This window comes from Danio rerio, chromosome 22 (genome assembly GCF_052040795.2).
Source record: "Danio rerio strain M-AB ecotype USA chromosome 22, GRCz13ab, whole genome shotgun sequence".
NCBI classification, from domain to species: Eukaryota; Metazoa; Chordata; class Actinopteri; order Cypriniformes; family Danionidae; genus Danio; species Danio rerio.
Window position 1 is genome coordinate 16,403,138 of NC_141042.1, and position 16,843 is coordinate 16,419,980.

Genomic DNA, 16,843 nt, shown 5'->3' on the forward strand with positions numbered 1-16,843 from the left:
AAAAGTTTTCTTGATTAATTGCTGTAAATATCTTCACTGCAAACATATTTCACAGCCAACGTCGCAAACTGCACTCACAACACACGACCTGCGTGATGTCAAGTGTTAACAGGCTATAAATTGGCCGTCCTCAGGAGAATTACCAAGCCAATTAAATCCACATGAACTGACAGAAAAAAAAAACTAAATTGGAAAAAACTCCCCCGGCGAATACCATCTATCTTGAGTTGTCAACTCCTCCTTCATCTTGGAGGAGACGGGGGCTTCAGCGAGATGTTTATGAAACTCCTTGTTGATGTTGACCTGAGAATATACAGACATGCATTTCTGAGCGTCGAGGGTAAACCAAGTGGTTTTTGAAAGTGTTTTTATCTGCTTTCTACAGCAGGGTGGTACTTAGCCAACCTGAATTTGTTTGCAACTCATTTTATTTCCATTACAAGCCGCATTTCAGAATGTAAATGAGGAAGAAAAATTGTATGGTGGGAGATCTGAATATAACTGTTAAGGTGACTGGTTGGAATCACTGACTAAATGTTTTTGGTATATTATAAACTGGTACACTGAATGACGTGTCAAGGTACAGTAAATGGCTAGTTGACAAATAGGCAGCTAAAAGTAAAATTACTTGTTTTAATAATATTTATGAAGAAAAAATAGACATATTTACGTAGTTTGAAGTCTGATGTTTGATAAAATATAAAAGGTCGCTAAATTTATCACTTTGTATGTTTGTTTGTTTTTTACATTATTGCTGATTTTACCTTAGATACAGTTGAAGCTGTATAGAAGTGTCTTGAAAAATATCTAGTCAAATATTATTTACTGTCATCATGGCAAAGATAAAATAATTTAGTTATTGAAACTATTGTGTTTAGAAATGTGTTGAAAAAAAAATTCTCACCGTTAAACAGAAATTGGGGGAAAAATAAACAGGGGGGCCAATAATTCTGACTTCAACTGTGTGTCCTATAGGTGACAACGAAAATGTAAAAAACTACTTTTAATATTCTACAAATAGCATGAGAGTGATTAATCTTCATTGTTGCCCACTTATCTTTATTAAAATTATGAATAATATTTCTTTCTATGTCTTGTCGGGCATTTTCAATAAATAGTGGTGTCACACCAAATGACAACAAAACATTTCATTCATTCATTTTCCTTTGGCTTAGTCCCTTATTTATCAAGGGTCAGCACAGCGAAATGAACCACCAACTATTTCAGCATATGTTTTACGCAGTGTTCCAGCGGCAACCCAGTGCTCCCAGTAAGCACATAACTGGATCGAGGGGTATTTCTATATCTAATATCTTATCTATTTCTTTTTTAACATTTTTCCAAAATTCTTGAATCTTAGGACAGTCCCAAAAAATGCTGGTCTGATCTCCAATTTTACCTAATTTTCTCCAACACAAAGCCACAGATGTTCCTTTTACATATGTAGATATTACAAAGGGAGTATTAAAGTACCTCATTTTTACTTTCCAATCAAATTCTTTCCACAATTGACTATTTATTCCTTTATGACATCCTTCGCATAACAGTCACATGATCTTGAATGGGGTCCTTAAACTAGGGATGTACCGATCAGTTTTTTTTGCCCTCAAGTCCGAAGTTAGAGTCATTTGATTTTGGAGATTCTACCGATACTGAAACCAGTAATCAGAAATCGGGCCTAATCTCGCGCTTTCAGACTTGACCAAAATTGGACGTTACCTTCCGATCAGGACTTGAATATATATGTATCTATATATATTCTCATTATTTTTAACACGTCAATAGTTATGTGGTGGCCTGTGGCACAGAGTTAGACCTCCTTTTTGACTTTACACAGAAACAGCAACGCATGGGAATGACATCACTTTGTTGCAGAGACGCTATTGTTTAAATGCAGGCAAAGTAGAACATGGAAGCAGCTTGAAGCAGAAAGCGCAAGTATGTCTGCGGTCTGGAGGTACTATAAAGTTGACGACGACAACATTGCCATAGCAAACTGTGAGATATGTTAACTTGGAATTGCCTGCTGGGAATATTAAGTTAAGGTTCTATTTGTTTTATATAAGATTTTTCTTTATATATATTGTTGTTCAAAAGTGAAGAATTGATGTTATTTATTACTTGATTGTTCAAGCTATTGTTCAAGTATCAGTATCGCTAGATACTCAAATTCAAGTGACTCTGCCTCAAGGGCAAAAAAATCTTATTGAGACATCCCTTTTTGATGGCATAATTATATTCATTTTTGTGAATAATGTGTGACTGAAAATGCAATGTCAACAACTCAAATAACAGTTCATATTGAGGAACAGATACTGCAACAAAATCATCGGGAAACACTGTTTAAGGAGAAATACACACTGTTAGCGGCAGCATGACATACAAATGGTTTCATTTTGAGCTCATCGTTAATCTTAAGGGCTCAAAAAAAACGTGAGCCACACGTCAAACTCCCTTTTAGACAATCACTTGCTCCACTGAAATCTAATCACACAAATATGCGACATGATTTTAACTGTTTTTCCTTTTGAGTCAGTGCCTGGTCATCACAAACGCCATCCTTTCCTGATTGGCTGCGAACGGTCCGGCGTGCAAGCAGGAAGCTGAGCCAGGCTTTGCTTCCTGAGCGTCCGAGAGAGGAAGCCCTGTGATAGGCGAGAGGGAGTGGGGTTAAAAATAGTGGCGTATATAAAGGCTCGCTCAGAATCCCATTCCGTCTCAAACTCTCACTCGCACACTTTCTGGCAGGACTCTCGGTTTCCTTCTCTCTCGAAAGCAGGGCCCAGGGCAGCCGCAACGCCGTCCTGCTGTGAAGAAAGAGCAGGTGTTTCCCAGGGTTTGACTCAAGCAGCAAAATATGCATTACGTTGGATAACCAAAGCAAGAAAAGAAAAAAGAAAACCTTTTTCCAAATAAATGCTCAGTGCAGTTTACTTGAGCTCGGTTCACACGCAAAGCATGATACCTTTTCCAAAACGACAGGGAAAGTGAATGGACTTGTTCAACTCCTGAAAGGCCAAGAACTTGGTGTACCACAAAAACACTCCAGAGCAGTTTCATTATTCAGTGGCAGCCGCATGTCAAGCATTCAATAATGTATTTAGACACTACACAGATAGATGAAATTCAATGCATAAAACAGGATGGAAATCCATGGAAATCCAGACTTAATTCTCATTGACTCTTTGTCTTGATGGTCAAGGAACTACATATTGCATTAATTCTTAAAACACAAAAAAGGGGTTTCCATGGCAATGCCACAGGAAATACATTTGTGGTTCCATAAATAACGCTACTTTTTTGTGTGTGCGTGTGTGAAGAACCAACTAACTAAGCTAGTGTGTGCATTGTGCAACTGTGAAGGTCATTTTAGCAATCTGAAAGAGTTTTTGTGCAAATTCAATGGTTCTCAAAATCAGCTGTGATGATGCATAAAAGAACCATACTTTGTTTGTTCCCCAAAGAATCTTTCAGTAGTTTATAAATAAAAGGTTTTTATTTTCACATTTTAACAGTTGTCGTTTGAGACAATAATCACCTTTTCTTTTTCTTTAACACATTCAAAATAATGAACACATTCTCTCATTGACTGTGTGATTCATTGTGACTAATGTTAATTCAGCAATTTATTTTTTTTAAAGTAATTATTTAAACTCAAAAGTAACTCACATTACATTTTCAAAAAAGTCACTTGAATAATAATACTTATTTTTTTGAAGTAATGTTTTCCTTGGTACTTAGAAAAGTAATATTATTCTCTTATATAATATTATTATACAATCTTCAGAACTTTATTCTATCTGAAAGAACTATTTGTGTCTTGGTCTTACAAATAAAACTTCTAATTGAAGGTTTTACAGTAAAGCCATAGAACCACAAATTTGGTTCCTCAAAGATGCTTTCCATGAAGTATTATTTTAAATCAATGCATTTGTCACCCATATTGATTATATATATGAATGATTTTGGTTCCCCTGGAACCATTTATTGAAACGCTCTTAAAAATATTTCTTTTAAGAGTTTTTTTTCCTCATGGATTTTAAATGTTCTTCCAGCCAAATCTCACGAAGAAACGTAAGTATTTTACGCTTTGTCAGTTTACTGGCTAATTCGTATGAATTACGAGTTCAGTTGTACGAAAATGTACGATTTTAAAAAGGAGGCATGGCACGCAACCCCACCCCTAACCCCAACCGTCATTGGGTGATGAGCAAATCGTACTAAACTGTACGAATTTGATCGTACGAATTCATACAAATTAGCCACTAAATCAAAAACGAATTGCCGTGAGATTCTTCAGATCCATCGATGATAACTAAAAACTATTCAACTTTACACAACCTGTTTGTTCAGTTTGTAATAAATAAAAAGGTTAAATTTACAGTACCATTCTACTAAAAAGGGTTCTTTTAATAACAGTTTAAAAAAAGATTCATTCGGGAACCACAAATGGTGCTTCTATGACATCCTATATATAGATATTCAGAGTGGTAGAGAATCTAAGGCTCTCGAGCCACATGTGGCTCTTTGACCAAAAATATGTGGCTCACCAGCTGTCTTCATATAATAATATTTTACCGTTTAAAAAATTATAACCGTCATTAGAAAACTTCCTATCGGAAATACAATTATAATTCCCTCTTTACTGTAATTTTTTACAGCAAAATAAATAAGAATTGTTAATAAAAGGATGTTCTTTCTTCATTTAAGCACTTGCTCAACATGTGATGCTTAAATTAAGGTTTTGTTTAACCCTGTATTATTTATAGTAGTAATACATTAGCAAAAGCATTTTTAAAAGAGGCATTTTGAGATAAATGTAAATCCAAATGGCTCTTTAAAAAAAGGTATTTGCTAAAAAAATCAGAAATGGCTCTTTCTTGAAAAAAGGTTTCTGACCCCTGATCTTCCCTGCCTCTTATGTTTATGTTTAGTTATTTCATGTTAATATAGCTGAAAATAACCTATTTTTGACATAAAAGTGAAATTACTGAATCAAGACATAGACGTCTGAGAAAAATGCTAATTTTAGAAGGTTTTTGCATCTGAACTCTTCATACTGTATATTGGGAAAAGTTACTTTTGAAAGTATAATAATGAGTTACTCACCTAAAAAAAGCAACTTTACCCTCTCAAGGCAGGCGTTGCTGATTTGCAACAGTTAAAAGCAGATTTTGCCTGTTTCTAAAATTTAATTTGAGCCTGAAAGGTTTAAAAGCAAGTAAAAGCAAGTAACTTTTCATAGTAAGGTACTGCGTTACGTTACTTTTGAGTTACTTTTTCTGACCAGGCTGAGGTTTTTTTTTCTTTCTTTCTTTTTTTAATAGAGAAGCTCTTCAATTAACAGCACGGTATAACCTTCATTTACCTTTAAAAAACACATTATTTTATTTTAGGATAATGTTTTCTGAAAACTTTCTGACCACAGGGCTATACATGCCATACTGTGTACAGATTATGGAAAGTTTAAAGTAACGTGTTTGCTACTTTTTACTATTTGTCTTAAGTAAAATCACTGTCTAATGAGACAATAATCCCCTTTTCACTTTCTTCAATGCGTTTAAAATACTGAACACATTCTCTCACTGACTGCCGGATTGATTGTGACTACTTTAACTTTAATTCAGCAATTCGTTTTTTGAAAGCTAATCAATTACACTGACAGTAACTAGCATTACGTTTTCTGAAAAGTAACTCAAATAATATTACCTAATTTTTAAAAGTAATGCGTTACTTTATTTTACTTTTTTTTTTTTTGGTGCGTCAAAATTTTCCACATTATTAAAAATGAAGCTGTTAAGTTGCGGATGTAGTGATGCTATGGGTAAAAAAACATCTAAAGAATTCTCTTCCACTATACCTAAGCTATTATGTCATCAAAAAAATCCCAAGCACGTTAAAGGTTTTTTCGTGGAAGCATTGATGCCAATAAACAAACTTTTCTTTGAAAAGTTTACCTGTACAGGTGGAATGCGAGAGGTGTGTCGGAAACCATCGAAATGCATGATCAGAGCACAATTAGAAACCGACATATTAATGTGTGATCCATGCAGCCCTAAGGGGAGAACTAGCTGTACAACACAATAAAACTACACCCTATGCTGACATTCTTAGGCCTTGTCAACATTCTCCGAGCCCAAATAACATACTGTACTTCTAAATTAAACTACTGAATCATAGCAATTGGTCGGTGCAAGGGAACGAATAAAAAAAGTCACAACATGCATTGGTATTCATTTTCGTTTTTCCTCGAACACAGTTCAAGCCGTGCCCATCTGACACCTCATTTTGAACTCTCGTGTAGAAGGTTCTCACCATTTGCGTGTTATTTTTCACCACACAAAAATAGAGAAGTGATGTAATTTCACACAAACCACCATTTTAGGTTTTCTTTAGCTTTTGTTGTGTTTTGTGTTGGCTGGACCTCACGATTTGCTGGAAGCTAGAAATAACTATTCATAGACTGGTACAGGTAATTGCCCCTGGTACCTGCAACTTGGGGGAGAAATCCCAGGCTCCCCGGCTCGATTTGCAAATGAAAAGGTTTTAAGAGCTTAATGGCGCGTGTTTTGTTTAGAGCTTGATACTACATATACATTTGGAGCCTGCGAGAGAGTGTTGTGTTATTGTTAATGTTTCGGTCTAGTGACATGCAAATTTGATAAAGTTGTGGCTTGGGCTGCAGGTGCAAGACTCTTGCTTACATCATGACTTTAAAGACTTTAAATAACTGACTTTTGGGACTATAATAATTCTAAAAAAAACTTGTTAGTGTATTTTACATAAAGTAGTAAACTATATTCAGTTGAAGTCAGAAGTATAAGCCCCCCTTTGATTTTTTTTTCTTTTTAAATATTTCCCAAATGATGTTTAACAGAGCAAGGAAATGTTCACAGTATGTCTGATAATGTTTTTTCTTCTGGAGAAAGTCTTATTTGTTTTATTTCGGCTAGAATGAAAGCAGTTTTTAATTTTTTAACACCATTTTAAGGTCAAAATTATTAGCCCCTTTAAGCCATATTTTCGATAGTCCACAGAACAAACTATTATGTTTAGAATGTGTTGATAAAATAATCTCGCCGTTAAACGGGAATTAGGGGGGAAATAAACAGGGAGGCTAATAATTCTGACTTCAACTGTATATAAAGGCAGATTTTGTTGACTTCATGTAAACATTTGTACATGCCACTGTACACATAGGCACATAACCAGAACTGTTTTATTCTACTTTGCATGAAAGAACATAATTATATCACTGTAAAAAAGAAAAAGCTTCACATATTTTTCTGATTTACTAGTGTCTTTAAAATGCATTATGAAGATTTTATCTCAACTTCAACAACCTTTAATGATTAAAAAATAATTAGTTTAACAGTGACATTTTTAGTCATTTGAAACTATATATTGAATAAAATGCTATATAAAAAAGGAAAAGAGAAATATAAATTCATATTAAAACTGAATTAAATACTAGCAGCAAATTAACCGGTTTTTATGCTGTAATTTACATATTTCAATAACATATTCTTACTAAATGTCAGTAAAATTACTTTACTTACTCTGAAAGTGAAAAAAATTTAAAAAAATTTACAAAAATCATAATTTTAGTGGTCAAACTGCAGATTTCAACCTGTTTGCATTACAGCAATAATCAATAGAAATATATATATATTAAGAAATGTTGAAGAGATCCCTTGATAAGTCATCAAACTAAAATGTTGATTTCTCACAATGTTTGATTATTATATAATCTTAAATAAAGTATTTTTAAAACACTGAAAAAGCTGAGAAAAATATCATGCTTTCATTAACTTTTTGTTGATTTTTTACTTGTAAATGTGTGGAGTAAAATACAAGCACACTGTAAAAATAATATGATCAATTAGTCATGACTTATGAAACTAAGTTAATCATGTTTTAAGTTATGGGAGTAACATAGTTCAATGGACTCACAAGGTTAATTTGATTCAGCTTAACAATTTAAGGCAACTAATATTTTCTTACAGTGCATGATAAACTGGAATAACTCAAGTTTTACTCTAGACCAAATGCATAATCTGTTATCTTACTACACCAGCACATTCTACGTTATTAAAATGCAGTAATCCCCTTTGTTGCACGAGTCTCGAGTGCTCACAGCTGCTGGTATCGACACTTTTCATCTTTGAACAACGTGTTAATAGTGTGTGTTTTTCTCCCATTCGAGTTTTTTTTTTTTTTTTTTTTTTGCAAAGACAAGAGAGGGAGAGAGAATCAGAGAGGGAGAGGGAGATAGAGAGAGAGAGGAGGGATTTCTCTCGCATCATGTTGTACTCGTTTAACTCGTTTTACCGAGGGGGCGTGGAGTGACTCGGTGATTTAAAGAAGAGCCCGTGCGCTCTCAACATCCAAGACGAAAGGCGCACACGCCGGAGAGCAGCAGCTATATACCGGGGCTAAAATTAGGGACGGATAGTGCGTATTTCCTCCGCTTCTTATAATTGGTCCAGCTTGCGCTGCCGTGATATTTATAAGATAAAGGTCTTCCACCACTCATACTTTCTGCATGAGTGTTAAACATAGTGTAAAGAGCAGAGCAGAGTTGTAGTGCACTACAACCAAAGTTTCTCCGAGGGATTGCAACAAATCCCCGATCTTTAAAGTTTGTTTTACCTTAACTGGGACGACTGGAAATGGCTTTGAGTGGAACGATTTTACCGTCTATTTCCACATTTTCGGCGCAGAAGGAAAAATGCTGGGAGAACGTGAGTATTGTTTTCTATTTATTTATTTTCACGTCATTGTTATGTCTAAGTGGTTTCATGCTATATTAAATCTGCTTTTGTTCATATTTACGCTGTAATTTCTACAAACGTTTTTCTTTTTTTAAAACAAGTTAGCTAACTTGAATAAAGTTAGCCAGCGTGAGGAATGTTTGTTTATGTTTTTAACTAAATAGCGAGTTTGTAACTATAGCAACAGCCACTCGATCGATAAACCAATACTTTTTTCAATCTATATTCTATTAACACATTACAATATAAGCTAAAACAGTGTTTTATTTCGAATAGTAGCCTATTTGTGTACTGCAAACACATTTATAAAGCATACTATTAACTTTTTTGTGCTCTTAAAATGTTTAAAATCAAAACTAATCGAAATCAACCTGTTTCATTGCAGAGGTGGAAGGATGAACTGGACAGGTCCATGCATCTCAGCTGCATAGCTGACCTATCTAACATGGACAACCTCAACAGAATAACAGACGACGAAGATCTTGACAAGTACCTGGATCTGGAGTTTATACTGGCCAACACTGCAGGTTCTGACAATCTCGGACTCGGCATGGCAGGCGACTACAGAATGCAAGAGTCCAGAAACATGTACAACCCGACTACATACTCGGTGCCTGAGATCAACCCATCACCACCTCCACCATACACCACCAGCCTCATGGCAGAGCTTCTGCAGTCTGACATTGACACCTACTGCCAACCGTCTCTCCAGGGAAGATTCCTAGTCAGGCCTGCTTTCCCCACTCAGGACATTTCGGAGTGTATCAAAGTGGAGCCCTGCATGGATAGTTACGGACCTGTACGAGGAATGGTTCCCAAAGTCAAACAAGAGGGCAACGGTGCATGCATGAGATCCTATGAGCAGCCAAGACTAGCCAACTCTCCCCAGGGAGCAGGCAGCATGACTCCCCCACAGAGCCCTGCGGAGCTCATCAACACAGACTGTCAGTCACACTCGCAGATGTGCCATGCCTTAACGTTCAGCCAGAGCTATCAAGGCAACACAGGATTTCCCCACGCAGCACCTCCACAGATGCAGCTGCCTTACCAAAGCACACATCACTTCAGCATGTGCGACGATGGGCTTGCAATGCCCAACGCCAACCAAAGAGTACTTCTGACACCACCCTCATCTCCTCTAGAGCTGGACGCCAAACCAAAGAGGGGGCGCCGCACGTGGCCGAGGAAACGCACGGCGACTCACACTTGCACTTTTTCTGGATGTGGCAAAACTTACACAAAAAGTTCTCACTTGAAGGCTCATCACAGAACACACACAGGTAAATAAACGTCACTTGTTTTGTTTTTTCGTAAGATCTATCATAATTAAGTTATAATTAATCTAAAACTGGACAGATTTTAATGAATCCTCTCTTCTTTCATAGGCGAGAAGCCCTATCATTGCAGTTGGGAAGGCTGTGGGTGGAAGTTCGCCCGTTCTGATGAATTGACCCGTCACTTCCGCAAGCACACCGGACACCGACCCTTCCAGTGCCACCTGTGCGAACGTGCCTTCTCCAGGTCCGACCATCTCGCCCTTCATATGAAACGTCATATGTAGGAACGGACTCTGGAAAATGTGGACTAAACGCACTGAACAGTGAACATTGTCTGTACCCCCCCCCCTCTTATTTAAAGTATGGTGAAGGGGAAACATGAACTGACTTGACCTATTGCTTGTAGCTGGTTCTACACTTCAATTCTTTACAGAATTTACAGAAACAAACTATATTTTTCGTTTCCAAAGAGCAAGTTCAACTCATACTATAGGCTGGACCTAAACCTCAAGACGGAACTGGAATCAGACAGTATAATGTGCTTTAAGTTAACATGATGTGCTGCGGACATCACGACAGTGCCTTTTAATATGCGTATACATCTCACGAGTGCCACGAATACTGGCGTTTTTTTTAACGACAAATGTATGCTATTGTGTCAAGAAACTAAATAAGCTTTGTAAGACAATGTTTTCCTCTTTCAAAACTGCCTTAAAAGTTAACAAAAGGGGCGTTAACTGAATGTTTTAAGTAATTTGTGCATTTATCGACATAAACGTTTTTATTTTTAAAAATCAGGGTCTCATGGTTTCGTTTTTTTTAAACGCAATTTGTATGCTGTTAACGTTGAATTGCAGACTGTCCCATGTTTGGATGACATGATAAGGGCTATGTGAGTTGTTCTGGACCAAAGCATTTTATGTACATAATTTATACACTGTATATATTGTACATATTAAACTTAAATTGCGATATAAACGTTTGTGTCTATGTCTTTATAATCCTGTCCCCCATGTTATGGGTCTTGAGGGAAACTGCAATCTTTCCCAGCTGCAACTTTGCCATGCCAGAAAGCTGTGGCTTAGACCTATAAATACAAACATTGCATTTACATAATTGTCGAGACTCAATATAGCCATGTCTGGGCAGAGGGCTACACCACAGTTAAAGAGAGAGTGGCTTTTGGAAAAACAACGGAAGATTGTGGGATATCTGAAGGCTCTTTACTGTTGGGGTGAGAATTCAGGCACTTTAAAGTCGAGCAGATAAACAGACATATCAAGAGCTCAAGGCTGTTTGCCACCAAACTCTTTATGTAAATGCTAGGTTTGCATGAAATGTTCTCGATTAAACAAAAGACCGTCCTCGAGGTGCATCAAGTTGGTGCATTCAGGTCAGAAATCCCATCCAATAATGGCGTCAGAACTCCTCTTCATTTCATATGATAATACTCTTACACCTTTGTGTTTTTCTGGGCCCTGCGCGGTGGCATGGAAATATTATACCGTTCACTTGTTTGAAAGGTATTCACCGCATGGTCTATTTTGAGGCCATGAGGAACTAAAACTGTGTCAATGGATGGTTTACTTTGTGGAGTAAGAAAAACATTTTCATATCACTTTCAGGTTAGTCTCAGATCACTTTTCAGACTTGTTAAATCATTAATGTGTGTCATTTCAGCTTATACCAATCGGCTAATCCTCTGATAAACCTCAACTGTCCACTGCAAATGTGAGATAGCGGAGACTTGACACTATTCACCTAGGAAATGGTTTTAACCTACATACAAAACACTAATGAAACTAGTGATGCAGTTAGGATTATGTTAATTGCCTGGCTTCAAGCCATAAAACTCTCAGATTTCATACGCATAGATAAAATCAACACCGTTTTACGTTCTTGGAAGCAGAAGTGATGATATTATTACTATCTTGAGGGTATTCCTCAATGCGGGCATTGAAACCTTTTAAAATACGAGCTATAAATGATGAGTCTTTTATAAAAATGAAGTGCCCAACCATAGAAACCAATTGATGTTCACTTTCAGGTCTGGGAACAAGAGAAAAATATATAAATACATGGTTTACTCAATCATCATGTGGTAAATAATGACAATTAGGAGATTCTAAGGGTGAAAGAAACATCAAATAACCTCACCCTGTAACATTGTGCTTTTAGGTACTTTCAGTAAAGGCACGTTTTCTGACTGATGATGCATATTATGGCAAGCTGTTTTAACATTTAACCTCATTCATTCATTCATTTAGTCCCTTTATTTATAAGGGGTTGCCACTGTGGCATGAACTACCAACTATTTCGATGTTTTACACAGCAGATGCCCTTCCAGTTGCAACCCAGTACTGGGAAACATCCATACATACTCATTCACACACATATACTACAGACAATTTAGTTTTTTTAATTCACCTGTATCGCATGTCTTTGGACTGTGGGGGAAACCGGAGCACCTGTACGAAACCCACACCAACACAAGTAGAACATGCAAACTCCACACAGAATCTCCCAACTGACCCAGCCGGGACTCAAACCAGTTTTTGCTGTGAGGCAAAGTGCTAACCAATGAGCCAACGTTTAACTTAAACATATACATGTCTACTTGCATGAAACTAGTACACATAGCTATTAAATACAGCTTATTCAATAGAGACTAGATAGCTACTTTGTCCCTACTATGATCTTTTATGTTACTATTAGGATTTGTATTTAAACTCTACTGATTCTGACTGCTTATGAACAGCGTTGGGAAACATTTAAAGTAATATATACAAATTTTGAGTCACTTAAAACACAAAGGTAACTAAATGTGTGACTTTTTAAGTAATGTGAAAGTATGTGTTGTTATTTCTCTGTTTTTTAAAGATTAAGTTTGTAATATGTTACTTTTAAAGTAACTTTACCCAGCGTTACTTTCAAGTGTTACAAATTAAGAAGCAGTTGTGAATAGGATGATTTTTGTCACTAGTAAGACCAATTACAAAATATTCTGTGTCTAATCTAACCAATAAATACTAGCACTGTCGCCTCACAGCAAGAAGGTCACTGGTTTGAGTCCCGGCTGGGCCAGTTGGCATTTCTGTGTGAAGTTTGCATGTTCTCCTCGTGTTTGTTTCGTCCTGGTGATCTGCTTTCCCCCAAAGTCCAAAGACATGCGGTATAAGTGAATTGAATAAGCTAAATTTGCCGTTGCCTATGTGTGTGAATGTGTGTATGGGTGTTTCCCAGTACTGGGTTGCGTCTGAAAGGGTGAAAAATTCATGAAGTCATCACTACTAATTTGCAGTACTAATTTTGTTCCAAAGATTACTGATTATTTGTTAACTTAGCAGTGGTGTTAAATAAAAATCTAGCATTGTTCTGATTATTTTCTATCCGTTTGCAGAGGTGCTCAGCGCTGATGGATTTTAGAGTCCTCCTATAGCTGGATATACTGTCTTTGTACGCAATTTAAAAGACCTCTAATTTACTTATTTTTTCAGTAATGTTCCAGGGCACGAGTTGCTGTTTTGAGAGCTCATGGTATGACTGTTATGCCATGGTGTAGTTTTATTCTCTCGAGCCTTTTTTAATTTGATGGGTGCTACAGTATTTAGAGTTTTAGTAAAGATAGCATCCATACTGCTGGTTACAACATCAGGGTCATTTGCGGGTGCATTTTGAAATAAAGAAAGATCAAGTAGGTTATTTGTAAGTTCATTTTTAGTGGAAAGGACGATAGTTTTACCAGGGCGGTATCTGTGCAGATCTGCTAGTTTCAGGTAAACACAGCTTATATAGTAAGAGGTAGTGGTCTGTAATATCATCACTTTGTGGTATAATGTCTACATCAATGACCTCAATTCCATGAGACTTAATTATATCTAATGTATGCTTTAAGTGATGGGTTGGACCAACAACATTTTGCTTTATCCCAAGTGATTGTAGTAAATCTGTAAACTTAGTCCCTATTTAAAAGGTAATAGTATGAATGGCCACAAGTACCTAATTATTAATAACTCACATATATAATGATTATGTACTAATATCTAATAAGAAAACACTAAACTGTAAAAAAAAAGTAGTTGAATTAAATAAAATCTTCTAGTCATCTGAACTTTAATGAGTCAAACTGAGTAAAAATATTAAGTTAAACTCATTGACTTATTAAACTAAGTTGAAGTAACATCATTTTTACAGTGTAGGGTCTAATGAATAATACTTGTATCTTTAAGAAGGCACCGTAGCTAATAAATACGCAAGAGTAGCTAATAAAAACAACAATCGCATTGCAGAAAAGATGCTATCATCTTAAAATATCACTAGTGGCATAAACAATTGACTTAGACTACTTGTTAAAATGGCTTGCCATACGCGGAGTTCCTTCAAAAGCTTAGGAATGTTGTGGGAAGAGTTTGCCACCTGCTGGACTTGAAGGGAATTCCTTCAAGAAATAGATACTGTGCCTTTTTTCTGCTATCAGTAGAGCTTGTCCAAACCTCTTTGTACCGATACTCCCCATAACGTCCGCTACGTCATTTGCACCAACCTGGGACCAATTCCAGGCAAATCCCCTGCAATAGGAGGCAATAACAATGTCAGTTCCCCTGAAACTGGACAAAACAAAGCCTGAAAAACGATAATCCCAACGGCTGATGGAAAAACACATTTGTGTGACAACATCGCGGCCATCTGGTTTACATTTCCCAGCATACCTCTCTGCCTGACGGTCCTGGTGGAGAGAGTGTCCGTCAGCGCACCGCAACATCCCCAAGGGCAGCATTACTCGCTGGAGAGCCCTTGTTTCCCGGCCCAGCTGATTAAATACACGCCAAAAAATCCAACTCGGGTCTAGAGTCCTTCACGAGAAGATCGAGGCCCGATTAGTCTGCGCGCTGATTTAAATCAATACCCTGTTCTGTGCAATTCTCGCCAACTTTCCCCAGCCAGCTGTCAATACGTTCAGGGTCCCCTCGAATCCAATCAAGGCTTTGGAGGATCCTGTTACCTACATGATCCAAATGACCCCATCCAGACCTTCAACATGTACATGTGTGTCGCATTTAACATACTCACCTTGCTCTGGTAAAACACAATGGTGCATTATTGGTGCACCTGGATCGTCTCACTTGACGAGCAGCTCTTAAACTTCCCAAAAGACATTCGGCCTTTGGGGGTTTGACGTTTCTCGTATTCTGGCTATTAGAAATGTCAAGTGTTTCCAATAACACTGAGCAAAACACACAAAAAGGGAGTAAATAAGAATATTCAAGAATTTTTTGGGGGTGAAAGAATTGAAGGCTCTTTGGCCCATTTCCACTGTTTTGATTCCCGGAGTTCACTAGCACACACAAATTGAGAAAATACCAGTCTTGGAATTTCCTGTTACGGTTAACATTCCGTGCAGGTTCTCGAATGTTTCAGTTTTCACAAAGTTTTCTTGAGCTTCAAGGAAGTCCTCGAGAATAAAGTAGCAATGAATGAATGTTCGTCTTTCAGTATTCCGACTGGATTTCAGATTTTAGGAAGCTTGAAGCTTCAGGATGCAATTTAATATGTAGTGTTATGCAAGAAACTTGGCCTACTCTCGAACTTTAGGTAATACACTTTATGTATAAGTTTAACTTTAAATTTAACTATAACTTTAAGTAGGACAAGTTAAGTCTGAATGACAATAACAGTTTTAAACAAAAAAAATTTTCCGTTACATTTTTGCTCAAATAATTTCGCTTAAAATTTCCACAGGACATTCAATTTTGTGAATATTTTAATTAAAGGGATAGTTTAAGCAAAACGTATTATTTATTCACACTTTCACGGCATTCAAGTTGACTTTATTTTGCAATAAAACATTAAAATATTAAACATAAAAAAAAAAGTCAATGAAATATTTGTACATTAGCTGCAACTGTTCTTGCTTTATAAAACTCAGGCGAACAGCTAACGGCACTTTGAGAGTAAAAACAAAAACATATAAAAGCAAACCTAAAATAATATCCATGGCTATGGATCACACATTGAGGTCTTATGAAGTGAAACGATTGATCAGTTTCTTGCACAAGCCCAGCTTTTTACTATTTAAGTACTCTGTAAATCTTCAGAAGCTATTAATTATGTTGCATGTATACGATTTTTCGTCTCTTAAGGGTTGTTCTCACCAAGCACAATAAAAATTAAGTTAACGATAAAGGCATTGCTCTAAAAATTATTCTGAATGTAAAGGTTTAGACGACAGCTATAACAATAAAATGTAGAGAAACGATATTGTTCGTCAATCTTTGATAACAATTTTTTCCCAGCTAATAAACGGGGAAAAAAACACTGACAGCCAGTCAGATATCATAAAAAATATTTCAAGGACTTTTCAAGGATTAAAAACTACCCAGCAGGCACACAATGTTATAGGATGTTAATATTAGGTTAGATTTAGGTTGTGGTGTCAGGTAACCCAAATTTGTAGCCAGTGTCTAAGGACATGTTAAAGGACGTTGATAATTGGTTGATTTTAGGTTGTCTTGAAAAGTGACCAAAATCGAATGTCAAACCAATGTCATACTGACATCAAATTCGTCAGGTATGGCAACCAAGATTCAACGTCTGATAGACATCATAGCTGTAACGTCCACACGTCAAGCTGTAACATTATTACACATTGATATTTGGTTGTGTTTTTTAGGTTGCGTTGGAAAGTGACCAAAATCCAATGTCTGTCCGTTGTTGCACACTGACGTCGGGTTTTGACGTCAACCTGATTTTCATTTCCAAACAAAATGCAATATGCTCTGATGTTGGGGTACA

General features: G+C 36.6%; 2 protein-coding genes across 3 annotated transcripts; one reads left to right on the top strand and one right to left on the bottom strand.

Moving 5' to 3' along the window:
* Positions 1-2,376: 2,376 nt before the first annotated feature.
* LOC147831541 (uncharacterized) lies at positions 2,377-15,150 on the bottom strand. Of its 2 annotated transcripts, XM_087304134.1 has the most exons (5): positions 15,122-15,150; positions 14,761-14,904; positions 14,545-14,619; positions 2,731-2,804; positions 2,377-2,645 (listed from the first exon to the last, which is right to left on the bottom strand). In XM_087304134.1, the coding sequence occupies exons 2-5, from the start codon at positions 14,826-14,828 to the stop codon at positions 2,533-2,535; spliced, it is 330 nt and encodes a 109-aa protein (XP_087160260.1). In that variant the 5' UTR covers positions 14,829-14,904; positions 15,122-15,150; the 3' UTR covers positions 2,377-2,532. The 2 variants fall into 2 exon arrangements, with proteins under 2 accessions (XP_087160260.1, XP_087160259.1); XM_087304133.1 differs by having other exon boundaries at positions 14,512-14,619; positions 14,761-15,129.
* On the top strand, positions 8,354-11,029 carry klf2a (Kruppel like factor 2a). Its single transcript, NM_131856.4, is given in 3 exon segments — positions 8,354-8,744; positions 9,160-10,054; positions 10,160-11,029. Coding segments are annotated over 3 exon segments (1,143 nt in total). The 5' UTR covers positions 8,354-8,672; the 3' UTR covers positions 10,336-11,029.
* Positions 15,151-16,843: the final 1,693 nt, after the last annotated feature.